The sequence below is a fragment of the Mesoplodon mirus genome, assembly GCF_964341445.2.
Source record: "Mesoplodon mirus genome assembly, chromosome: 5".
Lineage (NCBI taxonomy): Eukaryota > Metazoa > Chordata > Mammalia > Artiodactyla > Ziphiidae > Mesoplodon > Mesoplodon mirus.
Window position 1 is genome coordinate 92,502,924 of NC_138980.1, and position 24,993 is coordinate 92,527,916.

Sequence of the window (24,993 nt, forward strand, 5' to 3'; positions counted from 1 at the left end):
CCCTCCAGACTGCCTAACAGTGCGAAGGAGGCATGGTGCGCATGCGCCTATCCACCTCAAGGCCCAGTCCAAGGCGGCGGGAAGTTGGTTTTCTGAGTAGCAACTGAACAGCTTGAAGACGGATTGGAGCCGACGGACCAATAAACAAACGTCTCATTGGCTTAGCTTGCTCAGGCTGCCGGTTCTCCAGCTTCCCATTGGCCCTTTCAAGCAGAGCAGGGGCGTGGCTCCCGGGGCTCCGCCCCCGCTCCGCGGCCCAGCCTCGGCGTCCCTGGCTGAGGGAGCCGGGCGGAAGTGAGCGGGTCCCGCCCCTTCCCCCTCTCGTTTTCGTTGGAGCCGCCGCCGTCGCCGCAGCCGCCGCTGCTGCCTGCTCTCCGTGTCGTACCCTCGGTCCCCGGCCGCGCGGAGCCGGGATGCACTGCTCCTGCTGTGGGTCCTCATCATGGAGACTAAACGGGTGGAGATTCCCTGCAGCGTCCTGGACGATCTCTGCAGGTACTGGGGCGCCCCGCGCTGCTCCGGCCCCCTGTCGTCCCCTGCTCTTTTTCTCCAAGTTTCGGCGACCCCGGACGCCTCCGCGTCTCCTCCCCCCGGCTCACATCCTTGTCCGGGCTTTCCGGTCCCGCCGCTGCTCCCTTTCCCCCTCGACCCTTATCTCGGACGACACCCCCCTCTTTTTCCGCCGCAGCCTCCCTGTTTCTCACGCCCCCCTCCATTCCTCCTCGCGCAGCGCTGGAATTTCCTCATTTTCTTAGTTCCCCAACTACTTTGGTTTCCCCGCAAGCGAAGGCGCTTTGCCAAAGCCTGGATCTTTGGCATTTTGGGGGCAGCCCCTCCCCCCTCCCATTGCTTTTTCTGGCTCTCTGGCTTTCACAGACCGTTTTACCCCCTCCTCCCTCCATCTCATTTCCCCAATTCTGTTGAAAGACCCCAAGGTTCTCGGACCTACGCAGGGAGCAATTTTCAAATTTACCTTTACCCCGGAGTATTCTTATGGGTCTGTGGCGTTCTCTGTGAATTGCTGTAAAGAATTATTCTTTTGTTCATCCCCAAACTTATCATTGGAAGTGGGAAAAAAAGCCTGGAGTTCCTCCCCCCCGCCCCAGTCTCTTAATTATCCTTATTAAAGGAAATTCTCAACCGCTGGGTTTTAACTCATGGAGTACTTTTACAAGAGAAATTTCCTGCGTTCTTCTCTCTTGTTGGCTATGATTTCAGATAGCCAAGCAAGTGTAAAATGGCCTTAAAATTTTACTTCAGGAAAAGGAACTCATTTTGGTGCAGTAATACCCTGAGTTGTCGTCGGTGTAAGTGGGTTGTGAAGTAATTTTAATTACAAATGAGTGAAAGCTCTGATTAAAACAAACACATTTCACGTATTTATGTCTAAAAGTCTGACTTTTAGTAGTTGTGTCGCATTCACGCCTCTTTTAATGGGAAAGGAAGAACTAATACTTGTGGAGTTATTACTGAGTGCCAGGCAGGCACTGGCTGCGCTCTTCACATGTATCATTTAATCCTCGAAACCACCCTATTTGGTAGGTGCAGTTTTTTCCATTTTCATCTGACAGACTCAGGTTGTAATTTACACAAGATCACATTCATCTTAATTTAGAAAATCAAGATTTAAGACCTAGGCCTTTTTAATGTCTGCTTTTTTCCTACGCAGGTGGATGAAATAGGAAGTCAAGTCTAATGTTATATCCTCACAAGAGAAAAGTACATGTAGATAAGTAAATAGACTAATTCAGCAACCACTGAGAATTAACGTCACTGTACTTCTTTAGTGATGGTATGATTATAACTTTTGGAATACGATAGACTCGAATGAACCACTTAAAAGGCACTCATTTTCTATGATCATTTTTCTTAAAGAGGTTTGATGTCTGTCTTAGGTAAATGAGTGGAAGAACATATACCAGATGTGGGATTATGATTTTTATTTTCTTATTCATGTTTCCAAGATTTTTTAGAGGATGTACATTTTATAGTTAGAAAAATTAAATATGAGTAGTATTTGGAAAGGTGAGCAATAGTTTATGTATGAATTAATAGGGATACAGGTGATTTAGAAAAGATGGGTAATCTTATACTTTTTACAGTATAAGATTTGGTAGGTGCAGTTTTAAACTAATTGGCATCTAAACTAATTGCCCCATTAGTATTGGGTTTATTTTGTATATTACGGAGGATTACATCATTTAAAGAAGTCATATCACCATTATGAAGGTGGTTGATTTTATGTGTGTAATCTTACTTAAAAATAATGGTGTTGTGTTTTGTAGACTTCATGTTAAACATCTGTTGTGTTAAAGATTCTTACTTGTTTTTGTAGTTAGTGTATTTAAACTATTTTATACAAATTTTTTAGAATCGAGAAAAATTTCTTTTTTTTCCTTTAAGAAAACTTTTTGTAATTACTGTGTTTTGGCTCTGTAAGAATGATGTGTTTAAAAATTAGGGCTAGCTACTTGTTAAACTAATAGTGAAAGTGTTACCAAACCAAACTTGGGTCTACTCCCCTGAGGTGCAGAAAAGCCTATACTGACACTGTTTGTGGTTGAAGGAAAGTACTGCATTTATTTCTGGGCCATGCAAGGAAGAATGGACAGTTCATGCACAAAAGACAAACTCCCCAATGGCTTTCAGGGAAGGGTTTTTAAAGGCAAGATGAGGGAAAGGGTCCAGGGTGAGTAATCAGCTCGTGGACATCCTTCTGATAGGTTGGTGGTGAGGTAACAGGGTGGCATTTTAGAAATCTCAAATTATCAACCTGGTTTCAAGGGTCTGAGGTCTGCTTGCTGGTGGTTAGCATACAGTTGACTTCTTCCACCTGGTGGGGGTTTTAGTTTCTGCAAAACAACTTTGGGATATGGCTCAGGATATTATCTGTAGGCCTTGAGGAGGAACTAAAGGGCCTTGACTTTGTTTTATGGCTAAGCCATTATTATTTTGTCATGCTAGACTGCTTTCCTTTGTTTCTGCATTTTCTTGCTTCTCTGAACCAAATTTAGTCTAAGAGGCTAAAACTTTTCTCTGAATAAGAGGTGACTGATAGGGGGTGGGGATGTCTTTTCCCAGGAAGGCTCCTGCTCCGTTTTAAAACCAAATAACCATTTCTTAAAACTTGAGGTTTTAAAAGTAATACCATTTTTCAAGTTAATATTTATAATATCTTTGTTGATTAATTTAAAGATTTTTTAAAATTTTATTTATGTATATATGTATGTATGGCTGCGTTGGGTCTTTGTTGCTGCGCCCAGGCTTTCTCTAGTTGCGGTGAGGGGGGGCTACTCTTCATTGCAGTGTGCAGGCTTCTCTTGTTGCGGAGCATGGGCTTCAGTAGTTGCGGCTCGCGGGCTCTAGAGCACAGGCTCAGTAGTTGTGGTGCGCAGGCTTCGTTGCTCCGTGGCATGTGTGATCTTCCTGGACCAGGGCTTGAACCCGTGTCCCCTGTATTGGCAGACGGGTTCTTAACCACTGCACCACTGGGGAAGTCCTATACTTATTTTTTAAGTACCTGCTGATTTATAAGTTTGGTCTTGACTCTTGTTTTTACTCCCTTTGTATTTTCTCCAGTTTTACTTCTTATGATCAGTACCTGTAAGGGTTTTTTTGCTTTGTGTTATTTTGATTTTTGATAAATTACATAGTCCTGCTAATCTTGTCTATGTCAGTTATTGACCATATATTAATATGTTTTGGAGGAATGTAAAATTTGAGAGTGATTTTTATGTGAAACATTAGAGCAAGAGACCTAAATTTTCAAGATGTGACTTTATAACCATTAGACAGCTTATAACCTAAGACATGAAATGTTATTTTTCAGGTGGTTGAATATGGGACATTTCATTTACAGGAATACTGTGCAGCCATTAGAAATTCCTCAGGCAGTTAGCAAACAGTAAACTGAAGGAAAATGTTTGTGTCTTGAAAATGTACACAATATACTACTGAGGGTAATAACTAGTCATTTTATGCCCTTTGTTAAAACAAATTTTTAAATGTTTTGTATATGTATGTTTGTGTGCATGCACAGGAGAAGTCTGAAAGTAATATATACACCAAACTGATAAAACTGGTGACTTCTGGGTGAAATGGAATTGGAGGAGAGGAAGGGAAGACTCTGGTCTAAAATGCTTTAGTGAACCAAAATTACTTTATAATAAAACATGTACGTGTATGTAAAAAAGTAAATCAGCACCATTTTATGGTGATATTTGCCTTCAGTGCGCCATGATTTTTGACGTTAAAAGTAAAATACATAGTTTTCCGGTACTATTTAAATAATCTTATTAAAGATTTGGAAAGCATGTTTTTAAAGTAAAAACTGAAAACTGCAGTTTGGTAAGTTATTTCTCTTAAAGAAGTGTTTGGAGTTTTTTATAAGCCCCGTTAGAATTAAATTGTAAAGCCACTCCAGTGTTAAAAGGAGAAAGGTATTTTCTAGCAACTAATGTTGCTGCTATTTTGGTGATCATATAGGTTAATTAAATAATTTGTGTTTATCTTCAGCTTGCCATCTTAGTGTTCAGTTCACTGGAAACATTTTTGTATTAATTGTAGTCCTTGTGCTAATGCTTTGTCTATCTATGGGAACACTGGAAAAGTGACATTTTTGTTAGGTGGAGAAATTTTTCCCATAACAAAATATTGTGGAAAGCATTTTATTTTAGCTATTAAAATATACATATGTATGTATATACAAACACTTTTAAATCTTTAAAACAGATCAAAAACATTCACAGAATGAAAGCATTGAAGTTTAATTTTCCTGTATCAAAATTTCCTATTTCTTACAAAGTTTCTTAAAGAAGTTAGCCTTTCAGTATTAAAAAATGTACTCATCTGTAAGGTTTAAAAAAAATCAAACAGTACAGATGAATTTATAAAATGAAAAGCAACAGTCTCTTGCCCTACCCCTTTTATCCCAGTTCTGCTCTCCAGACTTTTACCTGTTTTGTGTTCAGTTCTTCTGGTGGATATTTCAATATTTTAAAGTATACTTGCACCAGTTGCTACCAACTTTAGATATTAAATTGAGGATTTAGTGTATCTTGGTAGATTATTAAGTGAGGGTTTAGTTTACACTTACTGTTGCCCTTGTCCTACTTCCAGTACAGTTATATCACTATTTTAAATCGTTCCATTGGTTACCTTCGTGACTTTAATATACTTAAAGTTGTATTTCTGTTTTACGGACTTCAGTGTCTCTTGAGTCTGTATTTGATAAGGTGAGGCACTTAGTGCCCCATCATTTCTTCCGTTTCTTACCCATTCCCTCAGTTTCTATCCAGGTGAACTTAAAATAGAAATTAAGATTGATAGTATTTACATTGCATTTTGTAACCTTATGAAATCTTATACATTTTGCTACTGGTTGATTGCAAAAGCTGAATAATAATAATGGCATTTGTTATGCAGTATTACTATGTAAATATTTTTCACAGTAGAGGCAAGTCTACAATGGTTAGGATTTTGTTTCTTTTCCATCTGGCCATAGTCAAGATCCTTTTGTAAGAATCTTGAAAGACAATGAATGTCCTAATGAATTCTCTTTTCTTACATTCTACAAATTGCTCAAAATAATACAGTTTAATTTTTTCTTTTGGAGAAGGAAGCATATGCTTTGTTCATTATTCCTTGATTCCTTCTGGCTATTCTTGAAATAATTTTTCCCCTTTTGGTCTAATTTTGGCTTTTTGCTTCATGTTTGGACTGTGATTCTCTTGCACATTTACCCTTCTCCCCCAACATGCCCAAAGTTTCTTGCTGCCGTCCACCATCACCCCCTCATCTGCTCCTTTATTTTTTATTTATTTTTTTAAAGATTCTTTTTTATTTTTTAAAGTTTTTAATTTATTTTTGGCTGCATTGGGTCTTTGTTGCTGTGTGCGTGCTTTCTCTAGTTGCGGCGAGTGGGGTCTACTGTTCGTTGCGGTGCGCGGTTTTCTCATTGCGGTGGATTCTCTTGTTGTAGAGCCTGGGCTCTAGGTGCGTGGGCTCAGTAGTTGTGGCTCACAGGCTCTAGAGTGCAGGCTCAGTAGTTGTGGCACACGGATTTAGTTGCTCTGTGGCATGTGGGATCTTCCCCGGACCAGGGCTTGAACCCATGTCCCTTGCATTGGCAGGCGGATTCTTAACCACTGCACCACCAGGGAAGTCCCTGCTCCTTTATTATATCCTTGGTCTTACCCTCATACTAGTGTCTACTGTTCTACAGAATTCTTTTTTCCTGGAGAATGCCGTCTTGGAGATCTCCACTCTCTTAGTCTAATCTGGACTGGTTGCTTCTTAGTCTTGCCAAACAACTGGCACACTAGAATTCCCTTTCCCAGCTCTCCCAGGTTGTATCTCTTCTTTCTTGAATCCTGTTTTATGCTTTCATGGTTTTCATTCTTGTTTTGCTGGTGTACATTCTAAAGTAATTTCCTTTGAGGGGGTCATTAGAGAGTAAACTTTCTGAGTCCGTATATGACTGAAATGTCTCTTTTTCTTCTCACAGTTATGTTTCCAGGTGGTCCAGGGTCCCCACTTTCAGTACTAAGGCTCCAGGAGATATCCTCAACACTGTCTTTTCTTCACAACCAGTTTTTTAATGTGTTTAATTTTTTTCTTTGTCATGAATTAGATTTTCCTTAGACATTGGGTGATTTTTGGTTGCTGTTTCATATTTAAGATGAGGCTGTAGAGGGACTTACTTGTTGATAGGCTTCTTTATGAGAGTAGATAGGGAGCTGACTTTTATGCTGGGAGACCCTTGAATACCAGTGTGTAGGAGTTTTGCTTTGGGGTGCCAACACTCAAACCTGTCTGCTAAAGTTAGAAAAGGGCCTTGGGTGTTGTTCCTCCTTCCCCCACCTTTTGTAGGAGAAACTTCTGACTGTCAGGAATGAAAGAAGAGTGGATGTTCTCCTATTACATAAATAGACCTCTCGTTACCCTTTTTAAAAAGTTTTATTTCTATTCCCATCTTCCAGCTTACCTTTCTTCATTTGGGGCTTTTCTGGATTGGGATGGGAATGGGATTGGATTTCTCTGTCTTAGGCTTTTTCTTACCCCATTTTAGATTGTGGTTAGTATCCTCTAGAAATTTGTTGAAATGCAAATTAAAAAAAATTTTATTAATTTATTTTTGGCTGCGTTGGGTGTTGGTTGCTGCACGCGGGCTTTCTCTAGTTGCGGCCAGTGGGGGCTACTCTTCGTTGCGGTGCGTGGGCTTCTCATTGCAGAGGCTTCTCTTGTTGTGGAGCACAGGCTCTAGTCACATGGGCTTCAGTAGTTGTGGCACTCAGGCTCAGTAGTTGTGGCTCACGGGCTCTAGAGCGCAGGCTCAGTAGTTGTGGCTCACGGGCTTAGTTGCTCTGTGGCATGTGGGATCTTCCCGGACCAGGGCTCGAACCCGTGTCCCCTGCATTGGCAGGTGGATTCTTAACCAGTGCACCACCAGGGAAGTCTGAAATGCAAATTTCTAGTTAAAGATAGTAGACTGAACACAAACATCTACTCCACAAAAAGAGTAAAGTTTAACAATTTTAAATGCATAACCCACAAGAAAAGGAAGATTGGGTGAAGAGATGAGCAGCAAAACTTGGAAACCGTACAGCAGAAGGGAAAGTGGCATATGACTTAGCAGACCTGATAGAGTGAAAGACTACTGTAGTAGTCAGTCTACTTCAGAATTAGAGAATATTGAAAAGTGGCAGAAGTGAGTTTATGCATCCTGTATACATATTGAAAACCATCCTTCTTCCCCTGCTCAGCTCCCAGGATGTGGCAGCCTGGGCTTTACCCTCCAGATAGGAGATTGGAAGGCTCTTGTCTAGATGATCTGACTAGCCCACGAGGAAACACCTAAAAATACTAACATTGGAGGTTCCTTGATTAAATGGCTCAGCCTGATCACCTTAAATGGTGCCTCATAGTTTGACAACCTTCCTAATTAGCTTTGTGGTCTATCACATTAAATACGAACATCTGAAATAGACCTCAACACAAAAAGTAGAGCATAAAACTAACAACAACAAAAAAAGCAACTGAAAAGAATCAAACTATGTAGATAGAAGAAAACTTTAAAACAAAAAAACCCCTCAGAACTACATTGATCTCCTTAGATAGGTAGGTTTTTACAGTCATGGAATAACAGAATTATCTGTGAAAGCATAATTTAAACAATTAAAAATAGCCTTTGGAATTTTAAATATGAGAGTAGAAACAAAAACCTCAATAGATGGCTTGCAAGAGACCGTTTCCTGAAAGTAAGGGGGCTTGAGAAATTAGAGATAGGAAATACCAGAGAAAAGTGAAGAATCAAAGGATCAGTCGATGAGGTCCTTTAGTACTGAAGGAGGTGAGTTTCTAAATAGGTAAAGTCCATTGAATGGGTGATGCAGTGGATGAATAATAGACAACTGGGAAATTTCAGAACATTGAGGATAGAAGGAAGAACCTGGAAGCTTCCAGTCTGAAAAAACAGGTTGGACAAAGGAATCTGAGTGGCTTCAGTCTTCACATCAAAATTATAGGCTGGCAGGAGCGGGCACTGTCTTCAGGATTCTGAAGGAAAATGATTTCCAACCTGGAATTCTTTACCTAGCCAAGGTGTCAAGTGTGAGGATAAAAATAGTCTCAAATTCACCATGTCTTAATATTAATCTCCCCTGCATCCTTTTTCCAGAAGGCATGGGAGGATGTACTTCGTGAAAATAGGAAGTACATTAATTAGGAGGAAGACAGGATATAAGAAACAGATCTAAATACAGGATGGGGCTTCCCTGGTGGCGCAGTGGTTAAGAATCCGCCTGCCAATGCAGGGGACACAGGTTCGAGCCCTGGTCCGGGGAAGATCTCACGTGCCGCGGAGCAACTAAGCCCGTGCGCCACAACTACTGAGCCTGTGCTCTAGAGCCTGCGAGCCACAACTACTGAGTCAGTGTGCCACAACTACTGAAGCCCGTGGGCCTAGAGCCTGTGCTCTGCACGCAAGAGAAGCCACTGCAGTGAGAAGACAGCATACCACAACGAAGAGTAGCCCCTGCTCGCCGCAACTAGAGAAAGCCCGCGCACAGCAACGAAGACCCAGTGTAGCCAAAAATAAATAAATAAAATAAATTTATTAAAAAAAAATACAGGATGGAGGCGTTGGGAACTATAGGATGCTAGTGAAAGGATAGCATAGAATGACAGACGTGTATTATGTGAAGTGACAGCCACTCCAGACTGGAACAGATCAGAAGGCTCAGGAATAGTCTTCAAGATGAAACAGATGGGGCTTCCCTGGTGGCGCAGTGGTTGAGAGTCCGCCTGCCGATGCAGGGGACGTGGGTTCGTGCCCTGGTCCGGGAAGATCCCACATGCCGCGGAGCGGCTGGGCCCGTTAGCCATGGCCGCTGAGCCTGTGCGTCTGGAGCCTGTACTCCGCAACGGGAGAGGCCCGCATACTGCAAAAAAAAAAAAAAAAAAAAAAAAAAAAAAAGATGAAACAGATGTGTCTGAATTAACATCTTGAGAAAAAAAATTTAGGAAACTAGTGGAAGATTGAGTTCGTGACAAGTATAGAGAAAACAAAGCAAAGACAATAAGACATTTATTAATTAGTGGGAGAACAAAGGATTGTGCTTAAAAGGGAAAACAATCGTAGCTTGTCACATGGCTTAGTCTTGAATTGCGTTTGCAGAGTCATAGTAATGTAAAGACTGAATTTTTTATCTAACCCGATGGTTATCAACTGGGAGTGATTTTGCTCCCCTCAGGGAAGGTTGACAGTGGCTGGAGATCTTTTTGGTTGTCACAGCTTACTGGAGAGTGCTATTGACATCTAATAAGCAGAGGCTACTGATAATGATAAACACCTACAGCACACAGGACAGCTCCTCTCAACATACAGTTATCAGTTCCAGGTGTCAATAGTGCTGAAGTTAACAAACTAACCAAACTAAGATATCATTTGTTGGGAAGATGGAGAGATGAGAATGGTGTGTAGAATGAGAGTGGGAGGACTGGAGTTGTTAATTCTTCAGCTTCCATAATGGAGATCAATAGAAAATGTCCTAAACTGAGAAAATAAGAAATAGCAGACAGGTGGTTTTTTTTGAGACTTGGTGTAAGTTAAATAAAATCAGATAAAAGAAGGCTAGTTTTTGCAGTGCTTTTTGTCTTTGTGTATCATCTACTGGCTAGTCTGAGACTTGGGCAGTGGTCTGTCTCATACATCGTTCAGCTCACAAAGTGTGTGGTATGCTGTTTGTATTCTAATCCAAGTTTGTGTGGTTTGGGGTTGAGCCTCAGAGTTCATAAACAATTTCGTGGGACCATTTTCCTGAGCTGCTCCTTTTCTGCTACCTCCCTGGTACTTCTTGGCTCCCCTTTTTGAGGAAATTGAATATTGAAAAATGGCAAAAATGGAAAGGCGCTCTACTGCACATTTCATGTGACTCTGCTCATGCCTGGGACCAAGCAGCTGGAGGTTAGAAGTAAAATAAGCAATGGATGTTGGCCCTCATCTCTTGGGACCTCCCAGCTCTTGCTATCGGAGAGGAAGGTTCCCGTCCATCAAAGTTTTAGTCTCTGTGGATCCCTGTTATAGCCACGGTTGCTGCCACGTCTAACCAGTGTGGCATTGCTTGGGCGCTGGGGCATGAGAGAATGGAGAAAAGAGAGGGGGAATTTCACCCACTGTCTCCGAGTGTTAAGAGATTCCTTTAGATGCCTTTCTTGATCCTTGAGGGCTTTTGGAGGTCACTTCTAACCCTCAATCCAGCTAGTGGATATTGGAGGGTGAAAAATGGTAAATTTGAATATTCGTCCTCCTCCCCAGTCATTCTTCTGCTGTTTACTTTTCACAGTCCTCAAACAGCTGCTCCATGTATTTTGTCCAGGTTTTATACGTTTTATGGGAGGGACAGAGTTTACTCCATCTTACTTTCAAAGATAAATTGTAACTATCAGTATGTCACTGTAAGTATATGCAGACAATTTGCTAGCCTATGGGAATAAAAGTATGCACAGATATCTCAGTGAAGTAATTTGGAAGAGTTTATGGACAGTGATAGTAAAAATTAGATAATTACTATAATGGAGGAGTTGAAAGAGTTTATAAATCTGTTCAGAGGAGTCTGATATACCTATATAGGAGATACAGTGTTAAGTCATGAGGGATGAATTATAAGTTGGCTAGATGGACAAGAGAAGGGAATAGATATAGTATGTGGATGGCAATTTAGGACATTACTAAGAATTAGGTATCACTGGGTATAAAGAACCTTACAGAGTGATAGAGGCTGTGTAGGTGAGCAGGCACTGGATCTTGAATGCCGTATGGAAGAGCTCAGGTTTTTATATCTTAGATTATGCCATTAGCGTTGTATGTTACATGTCTTGGTTTTAGTGTAGATGCAGTTTTAAGCTCCTTTCCCCATTGTTTTTCTATATTGAATTGTAGATTATTGTACATACATTTGTCTTAACATTTACTTATTCAATCCCCTATTGGAATGCTACATTATTTTTATAATTTAAAAGCATTTTTTTTGAGGTTTGATTTGAAACTTGAAAACAACAAAGAACATTTAGCACCACAGCTAGTGAATAGTGTAAGTGATCAAACTGGGTGATGCTATTTTTAATTTTAGAAAAAGACTCTAAAAACCAGTGGATTTCTTTTATGTACTTCAGTCTGTCTCTAAAGGTCGCTAGAAAAAAAGATTACAGAAATGCTAAGCGTGGAAGAAGCTTAATGGTGGTTGCTTAATGAGGCCTGTAGATCACATGAATTTTGACTTGTTGCATAAAAGGGGTTAATTATCTTAATCATATATATACATATGTGTATTTAATATAGTGCACACTTATACTACGTATTAAAATAAATGTCCCTTCCTCCCTCTGAATGCACTTGGAAAAGACAATTTAGGTTTTTTTAAAAGTGAGTATATTTGCAAGTTATTTTGAACTCAGGTTCTTCAGATGAGCTTCTTGGGAAATCTGGTCTATTAATGATTTCTTTAATTTTTTTTGTAATACTTTAAATATGAAGATTAAGCAGCTAACATCTTTTCTATTTGAGTATATGAATATATTTGCATATATTCTTTGAAAATGTTACCAGACATGGGAGGGAATCCTAGTGAAGTTTGTTTTCTTGCTCACCTTTAATTTATTGTTAGAGAGCTCTTAAGTTTATCTCTGTACTTGTGAACAGAGGGTAGATGGCCTCTTAAAAAAATTCTATTATGAATGAGATATATGTGATATCTCTCTTCTTTTTTTTTTGTTTTGTTTTTTTGTTTTTTCTTCTTCTTTTTTTTTTTTTTAAAGACTCATCTTCCCTGTAGTAATTTCCTGCCAGTTTTGCTTCCTTGATCAGTACTGCTCTGAGTCCCTTTTCTATGTTGGTGGGTCAGGAGTGAAGCAATTAAAAAGGTTAAAATAAATTGTTATGGTTTGTAAATGTAATTTTTGTATGTTTTTTGTTTTTGACAGCCGATTTATTTTGCATATTCCCAGCGAGGAAAGAGACAATGCTATCCGAGTGTGTTTTCAGATTGAACTTGCCCATTGGTTTTACTTGGATTTCTACATGCAGAACACACCAGGATTACCTCAGTGTGGGATAAGAGACTTTGCTAAAGCTGATATCCTTTTTATTACTATAATGAATGTCTTTCATTCTTATTAATAAGGTATTTTAGCACAAATTTTCTTTTGCTTGTTGAGATTTATAACCTTTTAGATAAAACATACTTGATTTCTAAAAATTGTCAAAAATGTAAAACATGTATTTATGGTTTGTGCCTGATTGTGGTAGGCACAGTTTGATAGTACGGTTGTACCTCGGTATTTATGGGGATGATTCCAGGACCACCCCACTTCCCGCAGGATATGAAAATCCATGGATGCTCAGGTTCCTTAGACTGTGTAAAATGGCAAAGTACAGTCAGCCCTCGGTATCTGCGGGTCCTATATCTGGATACTGAGGGGCCAACTGTATTCTTATTTTTACGTTGAGGACCCCCTAAAATGTGCAGTGATAATTAGAATTAAATTTGATTTTCTTTTTTTTCATATGTAGCCAGCCTATTTCTAGAACTGATCTGTTTTTTACATTCCTCTTGGTATTCCACTTAACTGGATGATCTTTATTCAGGTTACTACCTTTCTGGGATAGAAATTCTTAAATAATTATTGAGTACTTGCTGTTTTCAAAGCAGTTTTGGGGTCTGTGGCAAATTCAAAGAAGTCCTTGCCTTTAGAGAAGGTTTTGTTCCTCCCTATTTACAAATAAAATAGAAACTTGTCATCATTTATTAATTATAAGATTGACATGAATATTTAAGATTATAAAAGAAGCTATGTCACAAGGCAACAAAATTGATGAATTGCTAATGCTTCTTATACTAAGTGTTTTTAGAATTTGGCAAAAGGTGGAAAGATTTTAGGCAAAGCTATATTTTTAAGGGAATATAGCATTTTCTAAACAGGCTGGAGTGGGGAATATGTTGCAGGTAAAGGAAAGGGACTGAGCAAAATTGGAGAGTTGGAAAGGATAAGAGATATTTTGAGAAGTAAATTAGTTTGTATTGAGTTTCTTACAGGGATACAAGAGGGGATATGGATGGAAGTTATATAGGGGGAATTTGTGGGGTTTTAAATCCTGAGCCAAACTGCTTTGATTTTTATTTTTTAGGTCATTGTTTTTAACCATAAATCATGTGCTCAGATGCAATTGTACCCACAAGTTCACTGTACTACACTAGTTGGAGTAGAGTTGGAGTAGGGATAGGTGACCTAAAATAACCCTCATACTCAGCTCCCTGTGCTTTTTCTTGAACTGTGTGAAATAAGGAACCCCTTAGGGCTCTGTAGAAAATGGATGAAACTCTGTTTATTCTGCATTACTGTTAACCATTGAAAGTTTTTGAGCAAGGCTAAGTCAAGAATATTACTCAGACCATTTGAAAATGGTATTCAAGAAAACTTATTTGGCAGGACAGGTTGAACCACAAGGACTGTTAAATACTTGAGATATGGAGCAGTAAGGTCCTGAACCATAGTAGAGGGACTACAAAGAAAAGACAGAAGAGACAGATTTCAGTGGCAGAAATACTCAAGCTGTTTGACAGATTAAATATGGAGAAGTAAATGAAAAAATCAAAGGGGAATAGAAGTACTGTTGAGCACTGTCTTTGTTAAAGTCTTGGTAGCAGGTTTTATGAAGAAATCATAGAAGACTTTGCTTTTAAGGAGCTATAAACGTGATTAAAACAGGAAAGTTGTCTTCTGCGGTTTTGGTCTGTTTTGCATAGACTTAGGGTTCTACCAGAGCAACTATACATACTTTGGGGTTCTGGGTAAGATTTTGTGTGTGTGTGCACATGAGTTTTAAAAACTTCCCTTGTTATTAAAAAAAAAAAGCCTCTGTTTTAGTTAAGTTTCTTTTAATTCATTTATATGGAGGAAAAAACTTTTATTGCTAGTGTGGTAGACTTCATTCAATAATTGAGTGCTTCCTGTGGGCCAGGCATTGTGCAGTGAACAAGGTAGATTTGGTTGCTGACTTCAAGAAGATTACAGACAGGAAAGGACGTGATTACATTGCAGTCTGTTAGGTTTTGATAAGGTAGCATAGGGTTCAGTAGGAATAGCGAAGAGACTAATCCAACCCAGATTCGGAATTAGATAAAAGTTTTCTGTGGAGGAAGGGTCTTGTAGGCCATGTTTGTTTGGACTTTATCCATAAGAGTAATAAAAGAATATAGGAGATTAAAAAAAAAACTTTACTTTTGGGAAAAAATTTTAGCTTACAGAGAAGTTGAAAGTATATTACAATCAACTGCCGTTATACCCTTTTTATGTATTCACGCATTGTTAGCTTTTTGCCATATTTGCTTTATTTCTCTAGGGGTGTTTTGAAAGAAGCTCTGAAATAGTGTAGGCAGTGAATTGGAGGAACATGAGATTGGAAACCTAGTTAAGATGCTATTTCATTAATTTATGAGCGAGAAATGGAAACCTGTGATAGAAGTGAATAGAAGATATTAAATTTCAGTGGTATTTAGGAGTAAAATTTGTCTTAACTTGGATGTTTGAGGAAAGTTGGAAGAAGGAATCGAGGATGGTATCCAGGTTCCTGATTTGAACAGTTGAGTGGATGGGTGTGCCATTCCATTTGTAGAAAAATAATGGAGGAGAAATTTTGTGGGGGAATGATGGGCTCAGTTATGGACATACTGGTTTGTGGTACCTGTGGGATATTGAAGTGGTGAGACTATGTAGAATAAAAGTTAATAGTACGAACTCTGGAGCCAGATTACTTGGGTTGCCATCCCACCTTTGCCATTTACCAGCCGTGCAACCTTGGGCAAATAGTGGGGCTTTTCTGTGCCTCTGTTTTCTCTTTTGTTAATTTTGCATGGTCTTGTGATTTTTCTTCAATAAGCACTCAGCAGTGTGGGTATAGAATGGCTGTCTTGGACTTGATCCTGGGTTGAGGTTTTACTAGGGAGCTGTGTTCAGAATAGTGGGGCGAGGAAATTTTGGATATTGCTAAGACATTGATTAAAGTGATGGACCATATTGTTTAGGGAAGGAAATAAAAGCAGGAGGGTGCTAATATAGAGAAAGGAAAACAGTCAAAAATAGTTGTAGAATAACAGTATATTGTGAGTAATTAGGACTGCCGTAGAAAATTGTGGTCACAATGTTTTATTCTAATCAAAGTACTATAATAGTTCTATTGATGGCAAGGTCCAGAATGTTCCTGTGGGAATTGGTCCCAGAAGTAGGCATGGATGTAAAGTACAAGGAATACAAGGAACTGAGCCTGGAGCATGAGATGAGTTGTTCTTGGGAAGATCGGTATCATCTATGATAATGGAAGGATGGAGATTACTATCTAAATGATTGTCTATCGTTAGAGCAGATTTTTCATGTTTTTGCAAAAATGTTAGAATAAAAAGAGTATATAAAAAATCACTGAATTGTTAAAAAAAAGAAAGAGAATATATGTAATACAAGTAGATATATGTGCTTAAAATTTCTTACATTCTTCATGTAATCAATGTGATCTTCTGTCTTTCTCTTAGAACTATTGTGTAGGGCCCAGTAACCCAGATTCAAGACGCAAAATAGTTTGGTTTGGTGGTTAAGAAAATAAGACAGTAGCCAAGTAGTGATCTTAGTAAAAATTAGAAAGATAATTAACATTACTCAGAGCATGTCATAGGGTTTTTTAAATTAAATACATTGTCTCATTAAATAAAAATGGTATTCAAAAACTTTCCACTCCCTTGTTTGAATTACTTTATGTATTCCTGAATATGGAGGAGGATTGAAGAGTTGTCAGTGGGGAAATTGATGTCATTTTGGATTGGGTTCTGTTATTTGCTAATTGTGTGGACTTGAGCAAGTACTTTTCAACATTAATTCCAAGTGTATCTTGAACTGTAGTTGGTTGGTTCATCAACTCACTCATTTTGTGGTGATTTTGGGATAGGAAAAAAAATAGGTAAATGAAGAGTGTAGATAATTTCCAAGGTTATGTCAGTTGATTTAATTTCTTTTGCTAAACCTTTGTTTTGTTATTCTTTTTAAAGAAGTTGTTTAATGGGTAGAAAAATGAGATAACACTTCATTAGAGAGACGTTGATGCACCTTGAAGTTATGAGGAACATTGTAGGGAGAAGGAAGAGAAAGAAAAAAACTAGATGTCTTCCTCTTTGAATTATTGGAAGTTACCTATATTCCTGGGGTATATTCATATGTTTTTTTCACTATGGTTAAATTTTTAATGGAAAAAATATCCATTTATTTTAAATTTATAGCTAGATTCAAAAAAATCTGTGGTGACTTTAAAACACATAAGGGATTTTACTGAACATCTCAAGCCAGACTTTTATTGAGAAATAGCTTCCAGAATTCTAGCAAGCTGTTGTAGGACCATAGGGCTTCATGGAATAGTTAATATTATATCCATAATTTATTCTTTTTTTCCCCCCTCCCTAAATAAAAGCAAGGAGTGTTTATATTGAGATTAATCTACTGCCTGTCTTTTAATTACAGTGTTGTTATAGATGGTTGACTTTTTTGAGCTCTTTGAGAACCTTAGTTCTTACTACAACTATAAAACCAAAGCAAAATTTTAAACACAAAGCTGTAGAACTCATAAAATTAGTTTTCTTAAAGTGAATTTAATGTGATGTTTTTGTTTAAACCAAACTACTAGTCACAATGTGAATATAATGCTGACTTTAAGGGTGTTTTGATGTGCCTGTACTACAGGTTTTCCCAGAACCTTTCTTTATGTGTTATGAAACCTTCCTTTCTGTGTTACAGTGGAATATCATTTGACCCTAATATACTATTTGCATATTACGTTTTTTCTGTTTTTAGTAGCCCACGGCAGTTAAAGTAATAGTACCAATATGGTCTCTAAAATCAAGTAGTGTAGTACTTGATGGATGAGATCATCCAAATGATTGAAAATGTGCTCATATTACATGCATTTACATTAACATAAAAATGAAAAGACAGAATATGTAAGTTTTCATAGAGGACTTGAAGACCCTTGAGAATGTCCTCCATTTGAGAAACGCTATCATAACTTATAATTTTCCCCACAGTTTTCATAATTAACAGTGCTGTAGTGATGAGGCATTTGGTAGCATGGAGTATTGGAAGTCTGAGCATATACTTTGCAGGTTTAGGTTTTATTTACTTTAAAAAAAACTTACTTAGCCCAATTTTGGGGAGGCATACCCAGTTTCTTTTGAAACAGGCCATACTTTCCTTAAAACCCATATTTACCTTTCTCTAATCCTTAATAAATCTTCATCTTAAAAATGTTTTAAATTATAGGAGCACTATATATACATGGTAAAGAAATTTGGCAGTGTAGAGTGGTATACGTCATCCCTAGTTCTGCTTCCCAGAGTTAGCCACTTCCACTTTTTTTTTTTTTTTTTTTTTTTTGGCCTTGAGGCTTGTGGGATCTTAATTCCCAGCCAGGGGTTGATCCTCTGCTCCCTGCACAGGAAGTGCGGAGTCCTAACCACTGGACCACCAGGGAGTTCCCACTTTCACTTATTCTGATGGTTCCTAGCTCTTACCAGTGTATGTGTACTGTGCTTAAATTTCTTGCTGTCAGTTTCAGTATCTGTTGACTCTTAATATGATGAATTTGACCCACTTAACGAGAGTTTTTCGAAGTGTTCACATGGTCTTGAATTTATTTGTGTTAACTTAGGGAGCCAGAGTATTTGAGTATTCACAATTTACTTGATTTGTGTCTAGGCTAAATGCAGAAGGTAGCAATGGCTTGTTCAAGAGAAAACAAATGTGAAAAGACAAAAGCAGGAAGGATAAACTTAAGTGAGTTGAAGATATGAGTAATTTCATGTAAAATACACAGTTGATTTAAATAGATCTTTTTATGTGTATAAGTGGTTAAGCTGTATTAAGGGAGAAAGTAGCTTCCTTAACACAATGTATACTCTTCAGTCATTGTCCATTTTTGCTGCCTCAAGGTGAAGATGTGGAAAAAATTTTGGATGAATGGAAGGAATATAAAATGGGAGTGCCAACATATGGTGCAATTATTCTTGATGAGACACTTGAAAATGTGAGTGAGAGTAGTAATAAAAGATTTTTAGTGAAATGGTGATCAGCTGTGTTCATCCTAATATGTTGTTTTTATAATGTTCTGAACTGAGGTTTTAAAAATATACTTAGATTTTTAGTGATGAAAGGCCAGATTTTGTATATTTCATCTGCATTCTGCGTCTTAATAATTTATACTTGTTGCAGTATGGCTTATTGCAAAGGAATCACTTGATTTTTGAAGAGATACTTTAAAATGGACAGAATGCCTTTCTTCACAGAAAAAGTAATAGTTTATTTAGCTTCCTGAAAGATAGTTAACCAAGTAAAATTATTGGTGATAACAGTTACCTGAAGTAAGGAGAAAAGCACTTTTGGCTTTTAGAAAGGAACATGGGAAAGGAGGGCAAGTTTTATTTTTACCTCTGATTGTTTTGTAGGTATTACTGGTTCAGGGGTACCTAGCAAAATCAGGCTGGGGATTTCCAAAAGGAAAAGTAAATAAAGAAGAAGCTCCTCATGATTGTGCTGCTAGAGAGGTGAGTTATTGCAGTTTGAAACAGTAACATTTGGTGGTTATGCTTTGAGTGTGTTTTTTGTTTGTTTGTTTTGTTTTGTTTTGTTTTTGCGGTACGTGGGCCTCTAACTGTTGTGGCCTCTCCCGTTGCGGAGCACAGGCTCTGGACGCGCAGGCTCAGCGGCCATGGCTCACGGGCCCAGCCGCTCCGGGGCATGTGGGATCTTCCCGGACCAGGGCACGAACCCGTGTCCCCTGCATCGGCAGGCGAACTCTCAACCACTGAGCCACCAGGGAAGCCCTGAGTGTGTTTTTTTAGCCATGGAGACTAACTTGTTTGGATCATTTAATCCTCTTTCCAGAACTTGACTGCATTAAGTAACATCTTTTATAATGTAAATGTTGATTCATTTGTCCACATCTATCATTTATTCTCCTCTCATTTGTTTCCATTTTCTTTCATTGTTCATTTTTTATTCTATTATTTAACTTTTTTTTTAGATGATATCTTCTCCACCTTTCCTTTTAGAATTGGATTTGTTATTGGTTAAATATTTTGGCTATTATAACCTTTGTTTTATGTTTATATTCTTGGCTTCCAGACAAATGCACAATTTGGGCTTTTCTAAGAAATTTATTTTGTTGTTCAAAACCCACTCTAGCGTCCTCCCACTGCCTATAGGATGAAGTTTAATTAAGTATTGAAACTCCCTCCCCTACCCCCAACACAAAACTTAGCCATTCCTAAATTTATCTTTCTTTATTCTTAGTCAAAAGAATGAATTCTTTGGTCTCTGAATTTGATTGATTTGTTTCAGCCTCTAGGCTTTTGCATATGTGATTTCCCTACCTGGAAAGTCCTCTCTTCTTCCTGCCTATTCAAATCTTATCTAGGTATCTTTCTAGACCCAGCTCAAATTACTCTTTTTCCCTAAAGGACTGCCACCAACTAGCTCTATATACAGGGCCTGAGTTTCTTTATTTGTAAAATAAGGAAGTTCATTCTTCTTTAAATTCTGGGTTTTTTAAAAATTAATTTATTTTTATTTATTTGGTTGCGCCGAGTCTTAGTTGCGGCTGGTGGGCTCCTTAGTTGCGGCTTGCCAGTTCCTTAGTTGCGGCACTTGGGCTCCTTGGTTGTGGCATGCAAACTCTCAGTTGCGGCATGCATGTGGGATCTAGTTCCCTGACCAGGGATAGAACCCAGGCCCCCTGCATGGGGAGCACGGAGTCTTAACCGCTGCGCCACCGGGGAAGTCCCTAAATTTTGTTTATTTTAAAATGTAACCAGTCAGCTGTAGCCCACGGTAATCTGAACTTTAATAGCAATTGCTGTCTTTATCATTCGCTTGGCCTTAACTGTATAGTACCTTGTGATATATTGTATACTGTATTCTTATTTATTAGTTCCTAATCATTTATAACATTACACCTTGTCCTTGACATTTGAGAAGTTGAGCTATGAGGAAGTATGATAAAATGGAAAGAGAACTGGCCTAAGAATTGAAAGTTTTTTGTTCTAGTATAATTTTAGTATATGTTGTTCAATAGCCTAATGACTTTGGGCAAGTCTCTGTAAGACATAAAATTTTTTAAAATTAATTAATTTATTTTTTTCCCTGTGTTGGGTCTTAGTTGCGGCATGCAGGATCTTCATTGAGGCACGTGTGATCTTTTTTTTGTTGTGTGCTGGCTTCTCTCTAGTTATGGCATGCAGGTTTTCTCTTCTCTAGTTGTGGTGCGCGGGCTCCAGGGCGCGTGGGCTCTCTAGATGAGGTGCCTGGGCTCAGTGGTTGTGGCACGTGGGCTTAGTTTCCCCGCGGCATGTGGGATCTTAGTTCCCCAACCAGGGATTGAACCCGTGTACCCTGCATTGGAAGGCGGATTCTTTACCACTGCACCACCAGGGAAGTCCCAGATACAGCTAGAAACAAGATCTTCATAACTAGAAGTGATATCTTTAGAATCTAAGCTGGTGGTGATTGAATTTTGAGATTTTTTTTTTGAGATGTCAGTATGTATTTTGTGACATATTTTATTTGGATCTCTTGCCTTATTTATTTATTTTTTTGACTCATTTTCCTGTGGCAGTGTTCACTGCCTCATTTAAGTTTGGGTATAATTATTAGTGAGGGATAATAGTTAAAATTCTTATAAACCACTAGTGGTTATTTACTGTAGAAAAACTATTAGTAGTTATTTACTTTGGAGTAAGATTTTAAAAATGATTGAAAATGCTGCATTTTAAATTGAGTATGGAACAACTTATCTAAGCAAGTATTTGCAACAGCGTGTAGACAAAGCTTTTTATGTACAAGTAGGTGAAGGTTTATGCCCACGCTTTAAAATCGAAAGCTATTTAGGAAGCAGGTGAGGAATTGCCACATCCTCTAAGAGCTTTTCCTTTCTTTTCTGTAGATGGCAGGAGATGAAACAGAGTACTTGTAAAGTCTTCCCTTTTTATGCCTTCAATTTTTATAGTCATCTTGCTTATAAGGAAGGACAAAATGGGAACCATAGCATCCTACTTAGAGGAATTGATCTGTAGATCTTAAACATGGAGTTAGACTAGTCCTACAGCAGTGAGATAGTTGTCCAGGTCCAGAAAAGATAATAACTGGAATAACAGAAATTTAGGCTAAATTATGTGAAATGAGCTGTCTCTGTAATTGGATCTTCTTGGAGGAATCAAATACCTAACCTTGGAAAAACTGAAGAATGACCCTAGACCCAAGAGTGCTGGAAACCTCCATCTGATGAGTTTTATGCACTGTATTATAAAGAGTCAGGATGATGCAGAAATAGGATATTTAGGGTAAAAGAGTAAGTTAACCTGTGAACTGAGACAGTGTTCACTTTGGTTTATCTTGTTTGTTCTCTGCTCTGGGATACTAAGATAAAAAGTTGTCCTATCTATGTGGTGCTGATTTCAGTAATGACTGTGGATCATTGTAATTTGTAAGAAAGTAAATAAAATTTATTCTTGGGGCGATGGGAAGTGGGAGAATGGAGTGTGGATTGTAGGATCTAAAGAGAATCCTGTGGAGAAAGATACAACCATTATGGGAAATTGTTATCTCCATTTTACAGGTAGGGGTAATGGAAACGGAGCAGTTTAGTAACATGCTCATGGTCTTAGAGTAAGCAGCAAAACAGAGATATTTGGGTATTTGGGTTCTGGAGTTGATGTTCTTGACTGCTGTATAGGTAGTTAAGGAATATTTATAAATGGGTGAGACTTTCTAAACAAACACAGATGAAAACAGAAGGAATTTGTGATTTTTAAGTACATCTATTTCCTAATAACATTTACCTTTCTGTTGGATCAATATGAATTTTTCCCCCGTTTTAGAGTTTTTGTCTTGCTCTGAGGAAAGCACAAGCATACTTAGGAACCACAGTCCTTTAATTTCAGGGAAAAAAATGTTCCCTTTGATAATAAGAATTAATCCTAACTTCTAACCTTTCTGATCTAAATAATAGTCTCTCTTAGCTGATAAAGGAACTTGTCAAACAATATTTAACTTTAATTTCTGTAAATTTTGAGGCTAGAAGTTTTAAAGGCAAGTCTTTTGAGTTTTGGGATTAAGGTGGAACATTGCTGTATTAGTCCACTCAGGCTGCCATAACAAACTACCACAGACTGGGTGGCTTAAACAATAGAAATTTATCTTCTACTGCTCTGGAGGCTGGGAAGTCTAAGATCAAGCTGCCTGCTGATTGACTTCTTGGTGAGGACTCTGACCCTGGCTTGCAGTTGGCTGCCTTTTCTCTGTGTGCTCATGTGGCCTTTGCCAGGTGCCTGTGTGAGTGCCGAGAGCTAGTGTGCTAGCATCTCCTCGTTTTCATAAGGGCACTAGCCCTGCTGGATTAGAGCCCCACCCATATGACCTCATTTAACCTGTAACACCTCCGCAGAGGCCCTGTCTCCAAATACAGTCATATTGGGGGTTAGGCCTTCAACGTAAGAACTTTGGAGGGTTCACTCCATAGTAGTTGCCGTGTTTGAGCGATGCAGTATTCACCTAGCAGTGCTAGAGGTGCAGTGTATCCTTCTGCCACTTGGTGGTGCTGCAGTATACTAAAAGCAACACTGTTTGAGAGGGGAGAACCGCCAGTGTCTTAGTTCAAAACCAGATTGTTATTCCATTTATAGGAGTTTGTGTCAATATTACATTATTTCTTTTCATTTCCACTTGTATTAACATATATGGAGAGGTTTTGCCCTCATTTTCTAGCTACCAATAGTTAGATTTAGGCTGATGTCTTTTTTTTTTTGTAGCTACAATTATGACTTTTTTTTTTTTTTTTTTTTTTTTTTTTTTGTGGTACGCGGGCCTCTCACTGCTGCGGCCCACCCCGTTGCGGAGCACAGGCTCCGGACGCACAGGCCCAGCGGCCATGGCTCACGGGCCCAGCCGCTCCACGGCATGTGGGATCTTCCCGGACTGGAGCACGAACCCGTGTCCCCTGCATCGGCAGGCGGGCTCCCAACCACTGCGCCACCAGGGAAGCCCCAATTATGACTTTTAAAATATAAAAAGCTTACACAAATGGATTTAAAAACACTAAAATATTAGGAGAAAATGAGTAAAGCACATGAACACAATTCAGAGAAGAAATAAAAGGTCTAATCACATTTTAAAAGTTCAATAAAACTGGTAACAAAAGAAATGCAAATTAAACCCAGAAACTCTTGTTCACTTACTAAATTAATAAAAGTGAGTAAAATAGGCTGATGTCTTAAGCACTTTTTCTCTTGTTTTTAAGTTACTCAGTTCTTCCATGGATGCTTAGCTTTATTTTAGGTTGCTTAATAACATTTTAATTTGGTTTATTATAATTATATTACTGTTATTTCACCATATATGGCTGTATAGAGGTGTTTTGTTATCCTACAGCAGAATTTGACACATCCTGTAACGGCTGTTTGTGGACCGAGCTAAAAGAAGCAGTGGCAAGCAGGCTTCTCAGGGAGAAGGTATGAATAATTGTCAATAGAAAGCTAAGGGCCATCTCACGTAGTAATTTCCAGTCTTCTCTTTGACCTCTTGGTTCACGTTTGTTAATTGGGTTATTTCTGATTACTTTTTTAAAAAATTAATTAATTTGTTTATTTATTTTTGGCTGCATTGGGTCTTTGATGTTGGGTCTTCATTGCTGCATGCGAGCTTTCTCTAGTTGCAGTGAGCGGGGGCTACTCTTTGTTGCTGTGCGTGGGCTTCTCATTGCGGTAGCTACTCTTGTTGTAGAGCTCGGGCTCTAGGCGCGCGGGCTTCAGTAGTTGTGGCACGCAGCCTCAGTAGTTGTGGCTCACAGGCTCTAGAGAGTAGGCCCAGTAGTTATGGCACACGGACTTAGTTGCTCCGTGGCATGTGGGATCTTCCCGGACCAGGGCTTGAACCCGTGTCCCCTGCATTGGCAGGTGGATTCTCAACCACTGCGCCACCAGGGAAGTCCCTATTTCTGATCACTTGTATTCAGTGAAGTAGATTTAGGACAGGGATATGAAAAATGTTTTCTAGATATTATTGAAAGGCTATATTAGGATAACCTTAGTATATTTTTGTTGTCAGTTGCAGTGAAACACCAAATGTTTTTGAGAACAAGGAATACTTGGCAGTTCACTTGTGGTTTCAAGAGTTCATATTGTTGCTTATTATTTGTCAGAACAACATATTTTATTCTAATAAAGCTTACTTTAATATGCATTTATGTGATTTAATCTTGATAGAATTTGTACAGAGGAACTATTGGTTTATTCTACCTCTTGTAGGCTTATAGGACATAGATTTTACCCAGAGGATTTCATTGTCTATGCTGGTGTTCTTTGGGTCGCACAGTTCTTTACTCTTATGTAGAGATTTTTATCTGATATCATT

General features: G+C 38.6%; 1 protein-coding gene across 2 annotated transcripts in view; it reads left to right on the forward strand.

Moving 5' to 3' along the window:
- The first annotated feature begins 306 nt into the window (after positions 1-306).
- Positions 307-24,993, forward strand: part of DCP2 (decapping mRNA 2) — a 51,575-nt gene continuing 26,888 nt past the window's right edge. For both annotated transcript variants that reach the window (XM_082621910.1, XM_082621911.1), the window contains exons 1-4: positions 307-495; positions 12,481-12,632; positions 18,489-18,616; positions 19,035-19,133. In XM_082621910.1, coding sequence (XP_082478036.1) covers positions 443-495; positions 12,481-12,632; positions 18,489-18,616; positions 19,035-19,133 — 432 coding nt within the window. In that variant the 5' untranslated portion in view covers positions 307-442. The remainder of the gene's footprint in view (positions 496-12,480; positions 12,633-18,488; positions 18,617-19,034; positions 19,134-24,993) is intronic.